General features: G+C 37.8%; 1 protein-coding gene across 4 annotated transcripts in view; it reads left to right on the top strand.

Annotated features, from left to right (window-relative positions):
- BDP1 (BDP1 general transcription factor IIIB subunit) overlaps positions 1 to 17,548 on the top strand; it is a 60,598-nt gene extending 43,050 nt beyond the window's left edge. For 3 of the 4 annotated variants that reach the window (XM_072860500.1, XM_072860499.1, XM_072860497.1), the window contains 14 exons: positions 179 to 277; positions 585 to 621; positions 2,447 to 2,530; positions 3,177 to 3,408; positions 4,399 to 4,556; positions 5,222 to 5,363; positions 5,947 to 6,127; positions 7,335 to 7,395; positions 8,954 to 9,143; positions 10,597 to 10,813; positions 11,706 to 11,748; positions 12,634 to 12,928; positions 14,248 to 14,488; positions 14,875 to 17,547. In XM_072860500.1, the coding sequence (XP_072716601.1) occupies positions 179 to 277; positions 585 to 621; positions 2,447 to 2,530; positions 3,177 to 3,408; positions 4,399 to 4,556; positions 5,222 to 5,363; positions 5,947 to 6,127; positions 7,335 to 7,395; positions 8,954 to 9,143; positions 10,597 to 10,813; positions 11,706 to 11,748; positions 12,634 to 12,928; positions 14,248 to 14,488; positions 14,875 to 15,003 (2,109 nt within the window). In that variant the 3' untranslated portion in view covers positions 15,004 to 17,547. Of the gene's footprint in view, positions 1 to 178; positions 278 to 584; positions 622 to 2,446; positions 2,531 to 3,176; positions 3,409 to 4,398; positions 4,557 to 5,221; positions 5,364 to 5,946; positions 6,128 to 7,334; positions 7,396 to 8,953; positions 9,144 to 10,596; positions 10,814 to 11,705; positions 11,749 to 12,633; positions 12,929 to 14,247; positions 14,489 to 14,874 lie in introns of all 4 variants that reach the window. The other variant, XM_072860498.1, reaches the window with a different exon arrangement.
- Positions 17,549 to 18,063: the final 515 nt, after the last annotated feature.

Raw genomic sequence — 18,063 nt, forward strand, 5'->3', positions numbered from 1 at the left:
AGTCTTGAGTTGTCTGATGCTTCCGGTTAGTTCTGCCTCCAGTTCATACAACTGCTGCCTTCTTAAATCAGAAGGTATGTAGTGTAAGACTTGATTTTTGGGAGGGATCCCACTAAATGTTCAAGATCTGGTAAGTATATGTGGCGTATAAAAATTTGCAAAAATTTTATTTTTACAGCTGGAAATATCTGTGAATATACCAGATGTGCAGGTGGCCACTGATGTTGAAAGTCTCTCCCATGCGTCTGTCCAGCCAGTGGTACAGAAGGAGGAAAAAGTAAGCCCCTCAACAACTGTAAGAATGTCCTTTCCGCCCTGCCCCCCCCCCCCAGCACATACAAAGCTACATGGACAGTGTTTGGTTGCCATGTCTGCTTGTAACAGTATAGCTTAATAGGCTCTTACCTGTCCCACACAGATACAAGGGACACAGCTATGGGAAAACTATGTAAGTAAATATTGTCAGCCTTTAAAATATCCTTTCAAAGCCAGGGTAACCTTTGGGCAGAGAATTTATCCGTAAGCATTAAATTAAAATTGTGGACGCATTTTATAGAACTTTGATATTGTTTTTCTTTTTAAAGGAAGCAACTGTACATGAAAATCCAGAGGTGCACAAAGGTATGAAACAATCTTGTTCGTGTCTTTCCCATTAACGTGCTACCAATATGTAGCTATTCTTGCTGGAAGTTTGGAGGTTTTATATATCTTATAAAAAAACCTGCTCATGAGATACTGGATACTTTTATGTTTTGGAGGAGATTTAAACCATTTTCTTTCTTACTGTTCTCTATCGATAAAGTAGGGGGACCAAGTATTGCAAGGTTCTGTTTCCCAGGGTCAGAATGTGCCCTTTGTGTGTATCGTCTGTCACTTTCCCATGCTGTGGTTAGTTGTACCAGGAGAAGAAGAAACTTTGCAAGTCCTTACTTGCAGCTTGCTTGATGTGTGACTGAGTGACACAAAGAGTGGGCAGATTCGTAGCTTTATCATCTCTGTGGTTTCTGACTTTAATATCCTAAACTGGTAAAATAGCATGTGTGATAGGCTGTGATTACAGTCTCCCAGAAGCAAATATTCTTTCCATGTGAGATAAGTTACAAACTCATATGGATCTATTCATTTTTAGAATAGCTTTCACTTTTAAATTTAAATACATTCTCAATACATCTTCCTAGGAAGCACTGGAAATTGAGTGGGCTACTGTCTTAGTTGAAGGAGGGGAAGCCTACTTTGTTCTTTAAATTTATTTCAGTACAGTAGCTTTGGAGGATGGTAATATTTTGTCTGATATGACCAGTGAGTGATAAGCAAAGGGATGTATTCTGAGTAGAGATTAGGAATCAGGAGTCTAAACTGGGATGTGGAACAACACTATAGGTTATGGATTCCTGTCATTAAACCGTACCTCTTTCCTTTCCATTTGTCATGGATTGACCTTGGCCAGCTGTGAGATGCCCACCCAGCTCCTTTCCCTCTCCTCCTCCTCCGCAACAGGATGAGGGGAGAAAATAAAATGGAAAAGCTCCTGGGCTGAGATAAAGACAAGGAGATTGTATACCAAACCAGACTCAACTTGGGGAAAACTAATTTAATCTATTGCCAAATAAAAGAGTAGGATGGTGAGAAACAAAGACAAAAATTAAAACACCTTCCCCTCCCTACCTTCTTAGGCTCAGCTTCACACCACTATTTCCCACTCTTTTGCCTCCTCCCTGCAAGCAGCGCAGGTGGACGGGAAATACGGGTTGCAGTCAGTTCCTAACACTTCATCTCTGCTTCTTCTTGCTCCTCATGTTCTTCCCCTGCTCCAGTGTGGGGTCCTTCAATGGGATACAGTCCTTCACAAACTGCTCCAGTGTGGGGTCCTTCATATGTGGTACAGTCCATCAGAATAAGTCTGCTCCACCATGGGTCCTCTACAGGGTGCAATTTCTTCAGGGAATATCGACCTGCTCCACCAAGGTCTCCTCCACAGGTCTCCTCCCACAAATGGAGCACCTCCTCCCCCTCCTGCCTTACTGACCTTGGTGTTTGCAGGGTTGTTTCTGACACTTTTTCCCTTACTCTTCAGTGCTGTGCAACATTTTCCCCTTTCTTAAATATGCTTCCCAAAGATGCCACCATCTTGGCTGTCAGGCTTAGCTGTGTCCTGCGGGGGTCAGTTGGAACTGGCTGTGTCCAGGGCAGCCCCCCTGCTGCCAGCACCTTGCCACCTGTACCCAGTACACCATTAAAGGGAATAATGTTGCATAAAGGGAATAGTGTTTTTACAGTAGTTTGAATTTAGTGGATGAGAATGGCTATCTGTCTACAAGCATCTTGATCCATGAATGGCAACAATTTAGACTATATTGATGCTAGCGTCAACTGCTTTTTGAATATGGATAAGTGGATTTCTGGTTAATGTGCTTGTGACTTTTAATGTGTGTGAACAACTTTGCAGGAATTAACGATGGAAGCACTGAAGCTGCCATGACTTTACTTGCAATGGGTGATCCAATGTTCCAGTTAAAAACAAGCACTGAAGGTATGATCTAATTTATGGGGCAAAGCCTTGCTTCTACTTTCTGGGACCATCTAAGGAGGGATGGAGCAGTGGCTGCAAAGCTCTTCCACATGCTGCTACATAGCAGGAGGTCAAGAATCTTTTATGCTTTTAGTCCTGCTGAATTGTAATGCATAGTGACACCAGGCAATGCAGGTTGGCTGGAAAAAGTAAGGTACCTTACTGGATACTGCCAACTGCATCACTGTCCGAGAAAGATGTTTCTGCAACCTGTTTTAGGAAGGACATGTTGAATTGGACAAAAGAAAGGAATCAGGCTTAAATGACCATAAATGTCAGTGGTCTTTTCATGCCTTTAACCCGAAGCATAGCTTTTTCTGCTTAACTAGCTACAACCTGAAATTACCTGGTTTTAGTGTACTTTTTGATAGACTTTTATTCAGAATTTATTATCTGCTTTCATTGGTTGAATGTTAGTTTCTGCAGTCTTACTATCAAAAGTGTGATCATAAGACTGCATTTACCTGGGATTTGAATTTGTATCTTTGGAGAATGCAGACTTTGTTAAATGAGGTTTGAAGCTGAACATCTGTAAAATAGGTTTATGTACATGCCAAACCTGAGTCTTTTATATTATGCCTTTGTATCTGTCTATTGTTTTAAACAGAATGGACACACATGTTACCCACTCAAGATGAGTTGGACATGGCCAATGGCCTTGTAACCCACGCCTACTCCAAAGAAAATAGAACTCCTAGTCAGTATTTACTTTCTTCAGACGCTTCTACCAAGGAAATGGTCCCTTCTGAGGATGGAAGCAACATTAATGTAGAGAATCAAAGCACTGGCACAAGAATAGGTGTCGAAGAATATTTTGAGAAAAATGCTACGGATACCAGGTTAAATTACTACTTCACTTTCTTTATGGAGAGAGATCCTCTGACACGGCTTACTTTTGCTAGGTGCTTTCTGGCATTTTTATTGAATTGCAAGTAATTGGTTTAACAAAGGTTTCTCAGTCTATGTAATTTGGTATGTAATCTGGAAAACTCCTCTTGTCTCTTTCTTACAACTTTTATGAGATGTTGGTATATAATTTTGGGGATGTAGAATTTGTTCTTCACTCCTGAAGTTAAGTTTACCCTGGTGGGGGAGAAAAGAATGTTTGAACTTAGTTGGTATGGATCACTGTTAATTACCAAGCTCATTTTCCCAAAGTATGTTACAGTTAATCAGGCCAAGGCAAATTGTTTTAAGTGTCACTGCTGCTGTGGGATGTAGATGAAAGCTTTAGAGCAAATGGATGTCAAGGAACCAGTTGATCTTCTATCATTATGTTTTTTAATGCTTTATATTTTTTAATTTTGTTCAGGCATTTGTAAGTGTTGAAACAGCCTGATGGAACACCTTTTCAGAAAAAATCTGTATTATTTGAAAGGCTATTTAACTTGTTGATTGCTTGAACAAACTATGAGATTATACTCCTCTGAAAAATTACAATCAAAGATGTTTTACTTTGAGTCCAGTGGTTCTTTTATTATATTATTAACCAGAGCTTACTACCATGTGATTAGTGTTAAATTTTGATCTTCTCATGTTTTTTAAATATTTCAGTTATTCATTTTTTTCTGTAGGTAGGGAACATCCTAGTTTGCAGTATAACTGCCTGTTCCAATCCCCAGATGATCTTTATTTTTTGTTCTGCCAAAGAGTCTTCTGTCTCCTTTGCCAGCTGCAGCCTCTATTTCAGCTCTTCATTGTCTCATCTACTCCATCTCTCTTAGCTCTTCTCTGCCCAGTGATCTTTGCTGGAAATACTAATTTCATCTCGCAACTAACTGTCAAAAATCAAAAACTGTATTGATGCCATTTTTCCTTTTTACTTGCAGTGATAGCTCTTTGCCTATGGTGAATAGTATGAGACTGACAAGAGGCAGACTCTTGAAGCCTGAGCCAGACTTTGGAGTATTGAGGTCCAGTGAAAACATAAGTCAGAAGTCACTTGATACAAATATAGTTGTGGAACAACTAGAGCAAGTACAAAGTGGTAAGCCTGTTTCTTATCCTAGCGTTCTGAAAATGGTTTCTTCTGATGGATTCACATCTCTTTATGAAATGAAACTAAGCTGAAAGCAGTCTTCACTTTCTGTTCATGTTCACAGATGATGCATCACCACTGTAATGTAAGGCATCCATTTATGGTATAGTTTTATACATAAGTATACGTTTCAGTATAAAATTAAATGAAATCTGAATAGCAATTTTTCTGTGCAGGTCTTAAATTACCTGGAAAGCCCTTAAATTACTGGACTGCTGGTTACAGAAATACAGTGCAATACAGTGTACTTTTTTCTAGTGTTACTGTCTTTCCCTTCTATTAAAACCAGAAGGGGATATATACAGAACTGTTTCGGTATTCTTAAAGCAGTTACAAAAAAAAGTGGTTTCAGACTCTTAATTATCTTCATATCATTGGCAAAATGCACAACGTACCAAAGGCAAGATGAGATGTGTGTATATGTCTCATCTATATAAGACATGTGTACGTATACAGCAAAATTGTTAGAAATTTTGTAGTGTGTTTATATATACACATCTACGTATATATACATTTTAATATACAAAAACTTATGTGTAAAAATAATATGCATATATATCCACTTATGCATACACACAAAAAATTATTTTAATTTTTATTCTTTTATATCTTAGAGTCTACAACCCTGAGAGGTACTGCAGAAATGCAGAAGGTGGAACTAGAACAGGTCAGACCAGCTGCAGGTGATTCTGCAGTTCTTCATGATTTTGCAACTAGAAGTATGGAACTTAACAATCAAGTAGACAAAACTGAGAGGTAGGAAGAATCATCAGTTAATATTGACTTTATTCCTAAAGGCTCTTAAAATATGCAGCTGAAGCACATATGTAGTATGCATCTGTGATGGAAGCAGTGTGCTTACAGGTATTGTGTGTGTTATGCACATAAGTGTACAGTTTAGACTTTTATTTTTAAGGTTTTTCTCTTGCATGTTGTCCTACATTTTTTGGAGGTAATACATTAACTTATGTTTGCTGTTTCAGAGCTTAGTAATCACCTTGCTGCTTAGTTGTCTCCCATGAAACTGTGTCTGAAAGGAAATGTTAAGGAGTTGATCAATTTGGAAATGTTAATGAGCTTGTAAGGCTTCCTGCTTGGTCATGCTTTTAGTAGTAAAGTCTCAATTAGTGGTGTTACGGAGGCTTTTTCATGAAATAGTTTTTATAGACTTGTTCAAAGATTATGCATTTTGTTTAGTAGAATGATGTAGTTTTTAAACAGGTGCCCTGTTTCTCTGTAACTACATAAGCTTCATATTAAATAAATAATTATACAGAATTTACCCTATGTACAGGGTATCTTCAATTGGTTTCAAATTAACTAGTTATATACCTTTCAGAACAGAGATGAGAGTTGCTTGTGGAAATTCAGGAGATTTAAGACCTGTAACTGCATCACCAAACCCTGAAAAATCTCCCCTTGGACTAGAGGATTATCCAAATCAAAGTTCTATGGATGGACTTCCTGACCAAAATCCTTGTCCTCCTGAGCACAATATATGCACAATCAACTTTACTCAGGTAAAGAACTTAATTTAATTACAGTCTAGAAGTGCCCAGTTTCTGAAATTCTGTAAAGGAAGAGGTTTTCAGTGCAAACATACTCACCCATTTTAAAGACCTGGTACTTCAGCTGGTGAATGAAACTTTCTTTTTTGCAAAGGCATAACCAAACTTCATCTTTCAGACAAACTTAATCTTTGCAAGCCTCAGTTTATAGCATTTCAGCAATAAGTGATAGCAAAATTCTGAGCAATTTTTTAAAGAGTTTTGATGGAAGAAGTTACCTAGGCTTGATGTATTAATTCAGTCTGACCTCTTACTGTTATATAAGTTTAAATTAAAATTAAGTTAAAATGTCGCTGTCAGGTGCAGCATTTTCATTGTCACCTTCATTTGCTTTGTTTAAAACAAACTTCATCCTTTGCTATACTCTTTCCCATTTCAAAACCCAATGCAGAGTTTTACATGCATATTATCATGGACAAACAGTATGTCTTTCACATCCATTTCTTTGCAGTGATTTGTGTACCCCTGTTCTAGTATAAATAAGAAGTATCTTATTTCTTCATGAGAGAAAGGCTCATTCTCAGTACCTTCAGGTTTTCTAGTGTTGCCTGAGGTCAATGTACATGCAGTTACCGTGGAACAGCTGATGGGTAGTAGCTTGTTTCCCCAGTGCAACCTGTTGATGTGTCAAGGCTGATCTCATGTTAGAGCAAGGTGCAAGAATGATTTGGCTCTTACAGGACTGGCAGAGAGTGAGAGAAGAGGCAACTTGCAGTGGAGTATTCCTGTTTTTAGCAAAGATACGTGCCATAAAAGGGAATGGATAGATGAGTTGCAGAGGTTGGTGTTTTTCTTTGGCACTCAGTGGTTTCGTAATGGTTGGGAGAATTTGTGTTCTTAGTGCCACTGAGTAATTTATTATGTGAATCATTTCTGACAGAGTTGTGCTGTAGGAAGTATAAATTTTATTTTGACAAACCATCAATACAGACAATGAGCTGCGTATAAATTTTATATTGCCCAAGTGTTTCTTGTCCTTGTCAGGCTAATATCCTTCAACCTAGAAAAGCTAGAAGTAAAAGCTGACAAAATGCTATTATGATGATGTCATTAGGGTTTTCTGGCTCTTCAGCATTTGACATGCTTTGTTTCTTTCCTGTTTTCTAGAGTTATTTCTCAGATTGATTAACTTGTTTTATTTCAAATATGTTATTTCTAGAAGGAAGCTTGTGCTCAGGATTCTCAACAACAATGCCTAAGCAGCACAGAAGAGACTTCAGGTATAATGTGCTAATATTCTAAGTTAGCAAAAGCCCACACTTGTGTATCTTGTGGTTAAGCAAAGATGAATTAAAAAAATATAAAATTTTTTCATTGACATGATTAATCAGTCTATTTCATTAACAAAATTAATGACCCACAGCACAGTGCCATTCCCCTCCCTAGCCTCTTATCATTACATTTTGATTAACACAAAATAGACTTGGGAACTTTTTGAATGGCACTTCATTAAGTTTAAGTATCAGTGGAAGGGAAACTTCTTGCTCTCTCCTCCCTGCTGTGAGCTCCTGCTGCTTACCTGGTGCTAGGTTTAGCAGTTGTTAGAGCCCTTTATGAGCCTCTGAGTCACTTATCCATCAAAAATTGAACATGACAGAGGGAGAGAACCCGTGTAGTTTTCCTCTGGCTTAGTGAGCTATAGTGGCTCATGAAGTTGTCGAGTAAATGCCAGTGTCAGAGTTGTGTAGGAGTGCTGGACTGTGCAAGTGTGGAGCAGGGGAGAAAGGAGAAGAGGGGAAGAAAAAGGAAGAAAAAACCAGACTTCCCTCTTTAGCTGTAGTGAGTCAGCAGATTAACTCTAACTGATTAGATGTGATGAAAGGTATGAAGGTGATGGCTGCTTTTCCCTAAACCAAATTGAAATGGAGCTGGTTTGGAACCAATACTTGTCTAAGGTATGGGAAAATCACTGTGTCAGAAGCCCAGAATACTTTACATGGAAACTGCAGTCCAAAGTTGTAACTCCTGAGCATATGCAAAAGATAGGGCTGATACTTCTTCTTAGACGTCTGTTGTTACGCTCTGTTGTTGCAAGGATCTTGGGATGGAGCATCTTAAATCATCTTTAATTTTATAAAGAACCAAAGTGAGTTGAGGCTGGAATAACAGCAGCTTTACATCATCAAGAATGAGAGCTGTCTTATGTAATGGAGCAGCACTGTTGTTTTCCATCTTTTGAAAACTTTACAAATGTTCTCTCCTTAAATTCATTCTAACGAATGGCAGTTGGCAGTTATCTGTTAATGTCCATCTGTTGACTAAATTATTTATATTTTTTATTTATTAAATTCAAGACTATACTTCTCAGGTACTCTTCTGCAAGTCTGCAGTGAGGGGAAAAATCCTGGTCTTTACCATCAAAACAGCAGACTCCTGCCATTTAAAGAAGTAACTCTTAATACCTGACAGTTGCAATTAAAGACAGAAGGCCATTTGACCACTGTTACACAAGTTTAATTAAACTGCAAATTGTTCTTTGATGCTAGAACACCCATTTAAAAAGCTCCATCCCTGCTAGGCGTTTTTAATATTCTTCGTTCTGAATGGTAATCAGGACTCCACTGCAATGAATAGGCTCCAGGGGGTGATGATGCATTATCTCATCTAAGAAGGAAGGAAGCATGTTGTCTCAAGAATATCCCCAGTGCCTTTTTTCATGGAGAAATGAGTGCCTAAAATTTAATTACTCAGGGTAGGGAGGGCATGAAGAGAACAGTGTAATTTCAAACTTGAATAACAGATTTTTGTTATTTCTTTATTTCACTGAAAAAATTATAGTAGTGAACGATGATCATAGATGTCCAGAGGAGGAACAGACATTCATTTTAACGTTGGTCGAAATCCCAGCTGACTCAAAAGAGTTTGATGCATCTGCTTTGCTGGAACAAACTTCAGAACCATTACTACCAGCCCCAATACTTATCAGCTCAATAAATGCAAGTGAAACAAGCATGATGGAAGTGGAGAGGTAAATGCTTTATTTTTGAGCAAAGTGAAACACGTTTTGTGAACCTTGATTGTTCCCTGAATGTGCATTACAGATTAAAACTTCTCAAAAGAAAAAATGCAAGAGGAAATAATTTTGCCAGACTGCTCAGAGAATTAAGAAAGTGAAAAGGGCTCTAGTCAGATTTGATAAAGATCTCATCAGGGGTTTAAAGGTAGTGTTTTAGTTAGCTGGGATTTTGGTGTCAACCTTAATTCTGATTTATCCTTTAGAACAAGTCTTCCTTTTAAGTAGAAGTCATTTGTCCAGCCTGAGTCTATTCTGCCATGGATACTTAGAATGAAAAGTAATTGAAATGAAAAATCTAAGCATGTTTTCATTTTTACAGTACTTTAACAGTTTTGTGAAGCAACTGTTTATTAATTGCTTTTCAAAAGTTTTAGTGTAGATGGCCTTCTGGAGAACATTATAAACAGTGGACATAAATTCAGATATCATTCTCTTGAGTTTGTGCCATGTTCAAAAGGCAGAAGAGCTGAAAAAGCAAACGAATTACTCAACAGAATAATAGCTGGTTTGCAGTACTGTGATACAAAGGGTTTGAGTTTCTTTTACAACGAGTACTCCTCAGTGCAATGTAACAAAATTGTTATTTCAACATTACAGTTGAACTAAATCTTCTGGTCAGCTTGGGAGGAAAAAACCCAACATCAGAGGAGAAAGACATTCTGAAGAATAGGAAGTGTTGCAAAGTTGTAAAAAAACCTATTACTATATTAATGTAAGTCCTCAGATCATAACCAAAGGTGTGATGCAATTTCACATCATTGTGGAGGACCTTGCCCTGTGACATCAGATGTTAATGTCATTCCCTTAGTTATTTAAAGGATAGGTTTCTGAGTGAATTTTGGCTACACAATGAATTTTGGCTACACAACATAAGAATTGTAACTACTGTGGAACTACTGATGATAGACAGAATTGCTGACAGGCAGAGTTAGGGTACATCTTCTGTCTCACTGTCCCTTACTGCTTTACCCTATTTCCCTAGTCTCTGCTGCTTCCTTAGATGTCTTCCTGTCTTTTGAGATCATACTGGCGGGGGGGTGGAAGGGTGTGGGGGTGTGAGGATGAAGATTCAACTGTGCATATAAATAATACTGTATTTTAGGATTTTCTAGGGCAGTTAATCAGTTGTCATATTTTTACATTTTATGAAAGTATCAAGTGAAGTTCAAATAGAACAGCTTCTAAAGTAACTAGATTCAATTATGACTAGAAAAACTCAATTCTTTAACTCAAGATAGTGCAGCAAAATGTTTCTTGGTAGGAAAGAGTACATTTGAAGTTAATATTGACATTAAGCAAGAAAGAGTATCACCGTAGATCCATGTGTAATTTCCATACAGAAATGTTATACAGGTTAAATTTTGGCTTCTTGTACAGTCACAACAATGACTTTATATATAAACAGCATTGGATCCTTGACAACTGCTGCTGATGAATTTGCTCCACCTTCAAACAGCAGTATGGAAACCAAACAACTAGAGAGTGCATCAGTAGAGCCTGTTCCAAATTTGCAGACAACTCAGAAAAGGTCAGCTGCTGAGCTTGAAGAGAATGATTTTCCTCCTGCCAAGAAAACTCTGTCTACTCTTGTAGTGGAAGGTAACTTGGAAACCACTTATAAGGTGAGATGGTAATTTGGTAAGTGAGTCTTTATGCATAGTGTAGAGGCATAACACATAATAGAGCGTTTTAGTTATGTTTATTGTTTAACGGTGCCACTTAAAAACGTACTGCCTGTACAACTTAAAAGGAAGATCAACACCCATAGATTGCTTTTTATTTTGAACTCTACAACAGTTTTTGGGCTGCTGATATAGTATTAATTATTTTGAGAATCTGTAGGCTCTCAGGTTTTTTTATTAGGCTTCCTAGTAGACAGACTGGTAATATGTCTTATTTGGTTCATTCACCACAGCCTTTCCGACAATGACATTGCAGGAGGGGAAACTCTGGATGTATGTTGGATGACTGGCAGACTGTCCAGGTTCACTGGACGGCGTTATGATTCCTCATAGTGTCTGTTACATGAAGAAGTTGTTAGATATGTTCCTACCATTTTTTAACATAGCAGGTATTAGTTTAAAAGAACAAGCTGCAAATAAAAACTGGCCAGCATGTTTCCAGCTTCCCTCTGTGCTTTTAGAATATGACCAAGCTTGTGGCAGTGACTACCATTTGTTTTTGTGAGTAGGCTAAGACTGTGTAGTGTGTCTGGGTGAGGGAACGCGTGATAATTCCCCGCATGATTTGAAGAGCTTTTCTAGGAAGGACTGGATAACAATCCTCTTCCTTCTTTGATCTCTCATCTTGACATCGTTGTCTTGAGTCATTTATCATGAGAACTCCTTGAAAAGCCTGCTCAGGAAATGAGTTAAGCGATGAATTATACTGTACTGAAGATGTAGTCTTCTGTATCACTCCTTTCTTAGAACTGTACATGCGTGATATGACTTTATCAACTTTAATTGTTTCTTCTATATTGAGAGAAATAACTTTTTTCTTTTTTAAATACAGGGTTATTCAATTATATCCACAAATGCTCCAATGATAGCTTCTGGTAGGTAAACTTAAACTTGTAAAACAAAGTATAATGAGTGTAAATGTATAATACATCACAGTTTACTACTGGTTGTCATTGTGCTAAATGTCCTGTCTGAGGCTATCTAACATAAAAGTAGAAACAAATTTTCCTGGTAGTGCCCTAATACCACCATTACATGTTTTCTGCTATAAACTAGATGTGTTGGATTACATAACTGGGTGTTAATTTAATAGTCGTTCTAAAAACATTGCTGTAGCTAGTCTGTGGAATCTGGGAGGTTTTTTGGACCTTGATACCTTCTCTGAAGCAAGTATTTCCACCTGTTGGAGAGCACTAATAACCAAAGGTATTAACTGGTATTTTAACCATACTATGCCAAAATAATTTATTTTTATTTTATTTTGTATTTGTCTTTTAAAAAAATATATTTACAATGTAATTGTTGGAAAGCTTAATCTGCCTCTGAAGAATGAGAGGGAAAGCAGAATTGCTCACAATGCAATCCTCAGTGATCTGAGCCTGTGAAGCGTTTGGAGAACTACTTTTTGGCCCTGAAAAAGACTTTAAAGGGAAATTGTGGAAGCTTAAACAGCTAGATGGCTTGACTAAGTTCTATGGTGTGCTGTAAAGAATGAGGGGGGTTGTGCTGTAAAACCACGCTTCTACCAACTTTCCCCCATAACGTCTGTAAGATCTTACAGACTTTAAAAGTAGACCATGAACTTTTAATTCTTAGTGGTGACTTCAAAAAATAAAATTACAAAAAAACTGAACAAAAATTCAGCTCTTCTCTTGTAATGGTGCAAGTCATCTTAACATCATGCGCATTTTTGGGGCTGTTGTGTTATCCCTGAAGTTAAGTAACTGAAGTCCTTGAATGACTCTCAACTCCTTTTACAGGGAATCCTTTTCAAAAAACAAAGGCTTCAGCAAAGGAAAAAGTACTTACCTCTGTGTTGGTGTCTGAGTCTATGCCACCACTGGCTGAGAGAAGCCAGCCTGAGACTTCGGAGAACTCAGGGAAAGCACCACTTGAGAATTCAGCATCCAAACAGGAAGAGGAGGTGATGTCCAGATTAACCTCTAACAGAAAAGCAGAAAAAAGCGGACAAGGAAAGCAGGGGGATGTGCATGAATCTGGACAGTTGGAACATACTGGAAGCCTAGCATCATCTTCAAAAACTCCATTACTCAGGTATTTATACAATAATGTTTTGTCAGCCTTTTCTGTAAAAAAGACCTTGTTTCCATATTGAGGTTTTTATATCCTTTTTCCACCTAAGTTACAAGAAAGGCAGTACCATTGTTTGTGACCTACATGGCTAAGAGTTACAGTATCTATCCTTTTCAGCAAATTAGAAAGGATCAAACTGTCTGCTTTGAAATTTGAATTATTTTGTGCATTAAATGAGCAGATTGACCAAGGGACAATACTGACGTATGGTATGTCTATTTAGACACTGGCAGATGCCTCTTGTGAGGCAGACATCCGTTGGCTATGATACAGATTTAGGATAATTGCTGTTTTCCTTAGTTCAGTCTAACGTTGTGATATATACACTCATCCGCTTGTTTTGATTTTTGTCCTTCGGCCAATAAGATTTGTTACTGGTATAGTACTCAGCACACTGGATTTTTAGGACTAACTTAAGATGTGTCATATCCCCAAAGGAGTTTCCATCTTGACAGCTCAGAGGATATTCCTCTTATCTACCCATCTGACTGTGGATTTTTTTCATATACCTTTCTATAATGTTTAAGTGTTTGAGTTCCTGCTCTCTATTGCTCTTGCACTCATTGATTTTGATTGTGGTGCTCCACTGGTCTCTTCTGATCCTGTCATTTATTCTTTCATTATGCTTGTATGAGTACCAAAACTGGTTATTTGTACCTGGGACCTCCACAGCAATTGGGTCATGATGCATTAACATCAGAATCTTTGCCTTAAAGCTTACTTTCTAAGTTGTGAACTCTTAACATGAAAAGTTGATACTCTGTACCTCCCTCGTCACTGTGACTTCTGTAAGTTCACTGGTACTAGGTATGATGCTTAGTTAATAGGCTGAAACCCTGCAGCAGATAGTCTTCTTTCTGGTGATTAAGACAGTCTGCTGTGGCCCCATCCTTGGGAATCAGGTTTCTTTTTCCGTTGATTACATGAAGGATGCTCTTTTCAGTTTATTCTTTAGGAGTATGTCTCCGTTCCTCTTGAAATCTCTTTCCGAAGATCTGGTAGCCTGTTACAGGCTCTGGTTTAGTAGCAAACTGCCTGTTCTCAGGGTTGGAGATTGTCAAGAGTCTCTGTAACTCTTTGAAAAACTCTTGTGCCAGAATATTCACTAATACAAAAGCCTTTCTCAGAATTACTTCTTGGTTTTTTTTCCTTTGAATTTTCATAGATCTTGGAGGTGTGTGTTTGTTTCCTGTGTAATGAACTGGACTCCTGTAATACTATTTACATCTTCCTTTCATGGAGCAATCCTATGACACCATGACTGTATTTGTTTTGAACAGGGGTGGACGAAAACCATTGGGATTTTTATCTTTAATTTGCAAAAAAAGTAGTTCTGAATCTGCAGAAGATACCAAAGGGAATAGAGGGAAGATCCAAAAACCTCGGATTGTGACTCCAAAACGAAGTCTAAAAAAACCCACTCCGTCCACTAAGGATGATAGAGAATCTTGTTCCCTTCCCTCTACAAGCACATCATCATCTGTGGAGTATGAGAATGTAGCTGCTGATGCTGCAGTTACGGTATGTGTTTATTTTTGAATGCCCTTGCATTTTTGAGATGTGAAGAACAGTGAATTAGTTGTTTCGGGAGTGGGTAGGTGGGTATGTAGTGTTTATGTTTTGAGAGAAATCTACTCCAGTGAATAAATCCTGACTTGTGCTTACAAGGGAACTAAGTTGTTTTTTCTCTGCACGTATATCTACTTGTTTCCCATTTTCAGTAAACTCTGAATTTTTTGCCTAAACTTCTTATCTAAATTGGAAGATCAAATGCATGCATATATATATACACACACACACGCATATATGCATACATAAATATACTTATGTATATATGCATACATATGCGCACACACTCACACAAACAGATTAAGACTGTTAAGAGCAGCCTTTTCTTTTTCTATTAGGTTCCAAGTAACGAGCCATCTGAAAAGCCACCCCTTTGTGCTAAAGATCAAGAGAAGGAAGAAGAGCCAACCAGAATCTCTGAGTATTTTTTCAGTGACATCTTTATGGAAGTGGATGATTCAGAATAGCAAATTTGCTTTATAAAAACCTGGGATCTGAGAGTATAATGCAACAAGAAAAGAGTATTTTTAAAAAGTTCTGATTTATTCTCATGTTTATTATGCCACACTTACTGTCAGCCAAGCTGTTATTAATAAATTCCATAAAGATGAAATGGATTCCTTCTGAAGCGACCTGGATACTTTTAAAATGTTGACATCTGAACCACTACATTGATGTCATTGGACCAGACCAGCAGCTGCTGGCTTATAATTTCACGTATTTAGACACTGATAATGGGTGCATGACGATCTTCCAGAAAAGTGCAATGAAAAAATGCTTAATCTTGTGACAAGTATCCCTTTGAATTTTAATGCTAAAGCTTGTGGTACTGGTTATACAAGTTCTTTACTTCTTTTTGTGAAGTATGTTATGTTAGTGTGTTAGAAGGAGGAATGAGCCTTTTATGTATAGTGTAATCTCTGTAGATCAGGATGCAAATACTGGAAGTAGTGTAGTAAATACATAGATTAGTTCAGCACTGCAGGTATTTTTATTAGCATCTCCAAATGACGTATTTTTTTAGGAGTTTTTAATTACATAAATTAAAAGATCCTAACCTGAAAAAAGCCAAATGGTTTTGGTTCCTTAAAAATGTATTAGGAATAACCAGAAAAACACAATTTACTAGAAGATGCTAGACAATGTTAATCTTTGCAACTGTCTTATTGGAGTGGGAGGAAGAGGTTAATATTTACTATATAACTGCTAATTTCCTTCTAAATTTGAAAACAAGGGGATAGATACCATTTATTTTCCTTAGTTTTACGTGTAGGTGTTTGTATCTCTGCTGACTTCCTTGGTTTCCCTTGTGCAAAGTATCACAAAGAGACTGGATTTAAACCATGACTATACAACATGGATGCTTTGAGGCTTTGCTACTTTGAAGCAGTTGAATTTGAATGGTTTTCCTCATGTTGCATGTCTACTTGTACTATAACTCACTATAAAATGCTGGTGTAGCTTTAGATTTTAGTCTTAATTTTTTACTTGCCTCATCGAGAAGATTGTCTTGATGGGGTAACAAGGTTCATGCAGTCTCAAAGTCAGGTGGTCACTGAAAGATTCTGTATTTATTCTGAAACTCCTTATTACACAGAAATGAGTGTGTAGATTTAAGGAGTCTAAATTTTTCTCCTGTTACTTAATACCAACAGGTAGTTTTGTAAAACAAATGATTTATTATGAAAGTGAAACTGATGTTAAATGGTATTGTATGCTCTCAAGAAACCTATCTTCAGCTTTGGACTGGATAATCATTTACTGGCAAATATTTTCATGTAAGTATCTAGTTAATTTTGAAACGCTTGATGAAGTTTGACAATGTTTGCCTTTTCAGCAGTTATTGGCAAGGCTTCTGATGGAGCCTTTAAAATTCTGCCAATAAGGAAAAATACACAGAAAAGCTACTGTTACTGCAAATTGCTACATTATCAGGCCTCTGTCAATCAGATGTTGCTAGCAGCAGTATCTTCTTGAGGTGATGGAAAAGGGACTAAGTTGAAGTGTAAAGTGACTGACTTGAAAGCATACTGTCAACCCCTCCCCCCAAAAAAAACCCCCAAACCCTACCACCAACAGTCTCTGTTTAGACAGTACTGTGTGCTCTGCCTAATCCGTTTAACTTGAAGTGTTTATCTAAATATTGTTGTACTGTAAACATGAAATAGATTAATCTATACATAAAGCTCCATGTATTGTATATCTTGTAGACATTATTTTATGTATGCAAGTGTTTATTTCCTGATACATGTGGCATGTTTAAATCACTTGCACTGATAGAGCCTAAAAATAGATTTGTGGGGAGTGGCTATAAAATAATTGCCCTAAGTACTTTCTGAGGTGATAACCATTCTACATTTATTTGCATGCATTTTAGCTTGCATTCATATTACAAGGAAAAAAAAAAACCAACAACTACTTCATTACTAAGATTTAAGGTGCCTTATCTACCTTGTTAATTGGGGCTACACATTTTTTTCCCCTGCAGTAAATCACATGCACTTTGTTATAGGATTTTTTTTTTTAAAGAACAAATTTAATTTGAGTAGAGGTAAGACAACTTTGTGTTCTGTTTTGTGTATGAAAGTTTTATAATGGTGAAGGATGTAGGAAAAGATCGGTGAAATCTCAATGCCTATTAGTTTAGCATTTTTACAAAGATGTGGCATAAGACTGCTTTGCTTAGAGTTGTCTGACACCCCATATGATTGCATATAAGCTTTCTGTTTCAAAGAAAGTAGTCATATTCTGTATGTAAATTATGTGAATAAATTATTTTATATTACCTCTGTTTCCATTTCTTAGAATATTGGTTGCAGTTTTTAAATGCTCATAGGTATAGTAAGCTAACAACAGTATGGGCTAAATGAATGGCTGAAGTTCTGGCTGCAACACTGGTATGCATACAGGCCTGCTTGTATGGTGGTAACACTGAATACACTTCAACAGGGGCATTGTTATTGTTTGTGTGGTTTTGGTTTAGAATAGAGCTTAATTTACTTGGTATCTGACTTCCCAGTGTAACTGGGATCTGTAACTGTATCTCTCTGTAAACATTGCAGCCTTGTTTAAAAACAAAATAAAACTGGAATGCTGGAAAACAGCAAAGCTTTCAAATGAGGAAGCAACTCCAGGGAAGAGGTTACGATTTAAAAAAAAATCCGCCACTCTTACTGTAGCACCTCCGCAGTTCTGCAGTGAATGACAAAACGCCCGTGTTTCTAAGAATGGCAAGGGCTTTTCTGGGTTGCACAAGTATGCAATCCTGTCTGAAAAGTGAAGTGTGCAAGCGAAATTCTTTCGAAGGGAGTTCTTGAGCGTTATCTTGCACGTAGGGCTACGGGCACTGAATGGAGCACGCAGTTGTGGTGTACCGACGCCGATGGGAGAGGCTTTTGATCGAGCTTAATTCTCAAAGTAACAGCCACCCCTCGCGCGGCCGGACGGACCGGGCGGGGGCCAGGGCTCGGCCGTGGGGCTGGCGGGGCGGGGGGCGCCGCACCTATTCCCTGACGGGCACCCCTAGT

The sequence above is a fragment of the Ciconia boyciana genome, chromosome 4, assembly GCF_034638445.1.
Source record: "Ciconia boyciana chromosome 4, ASM3463844v1, whole genome shotgun sequence".
In the NCBI taxonomy this organism is placed as follows: Eukaryota; Metazoa; Chordata; class Aves; order Ciconiiformes; family Ciconiidae; genus Ciconia; species Ciconia boyciana.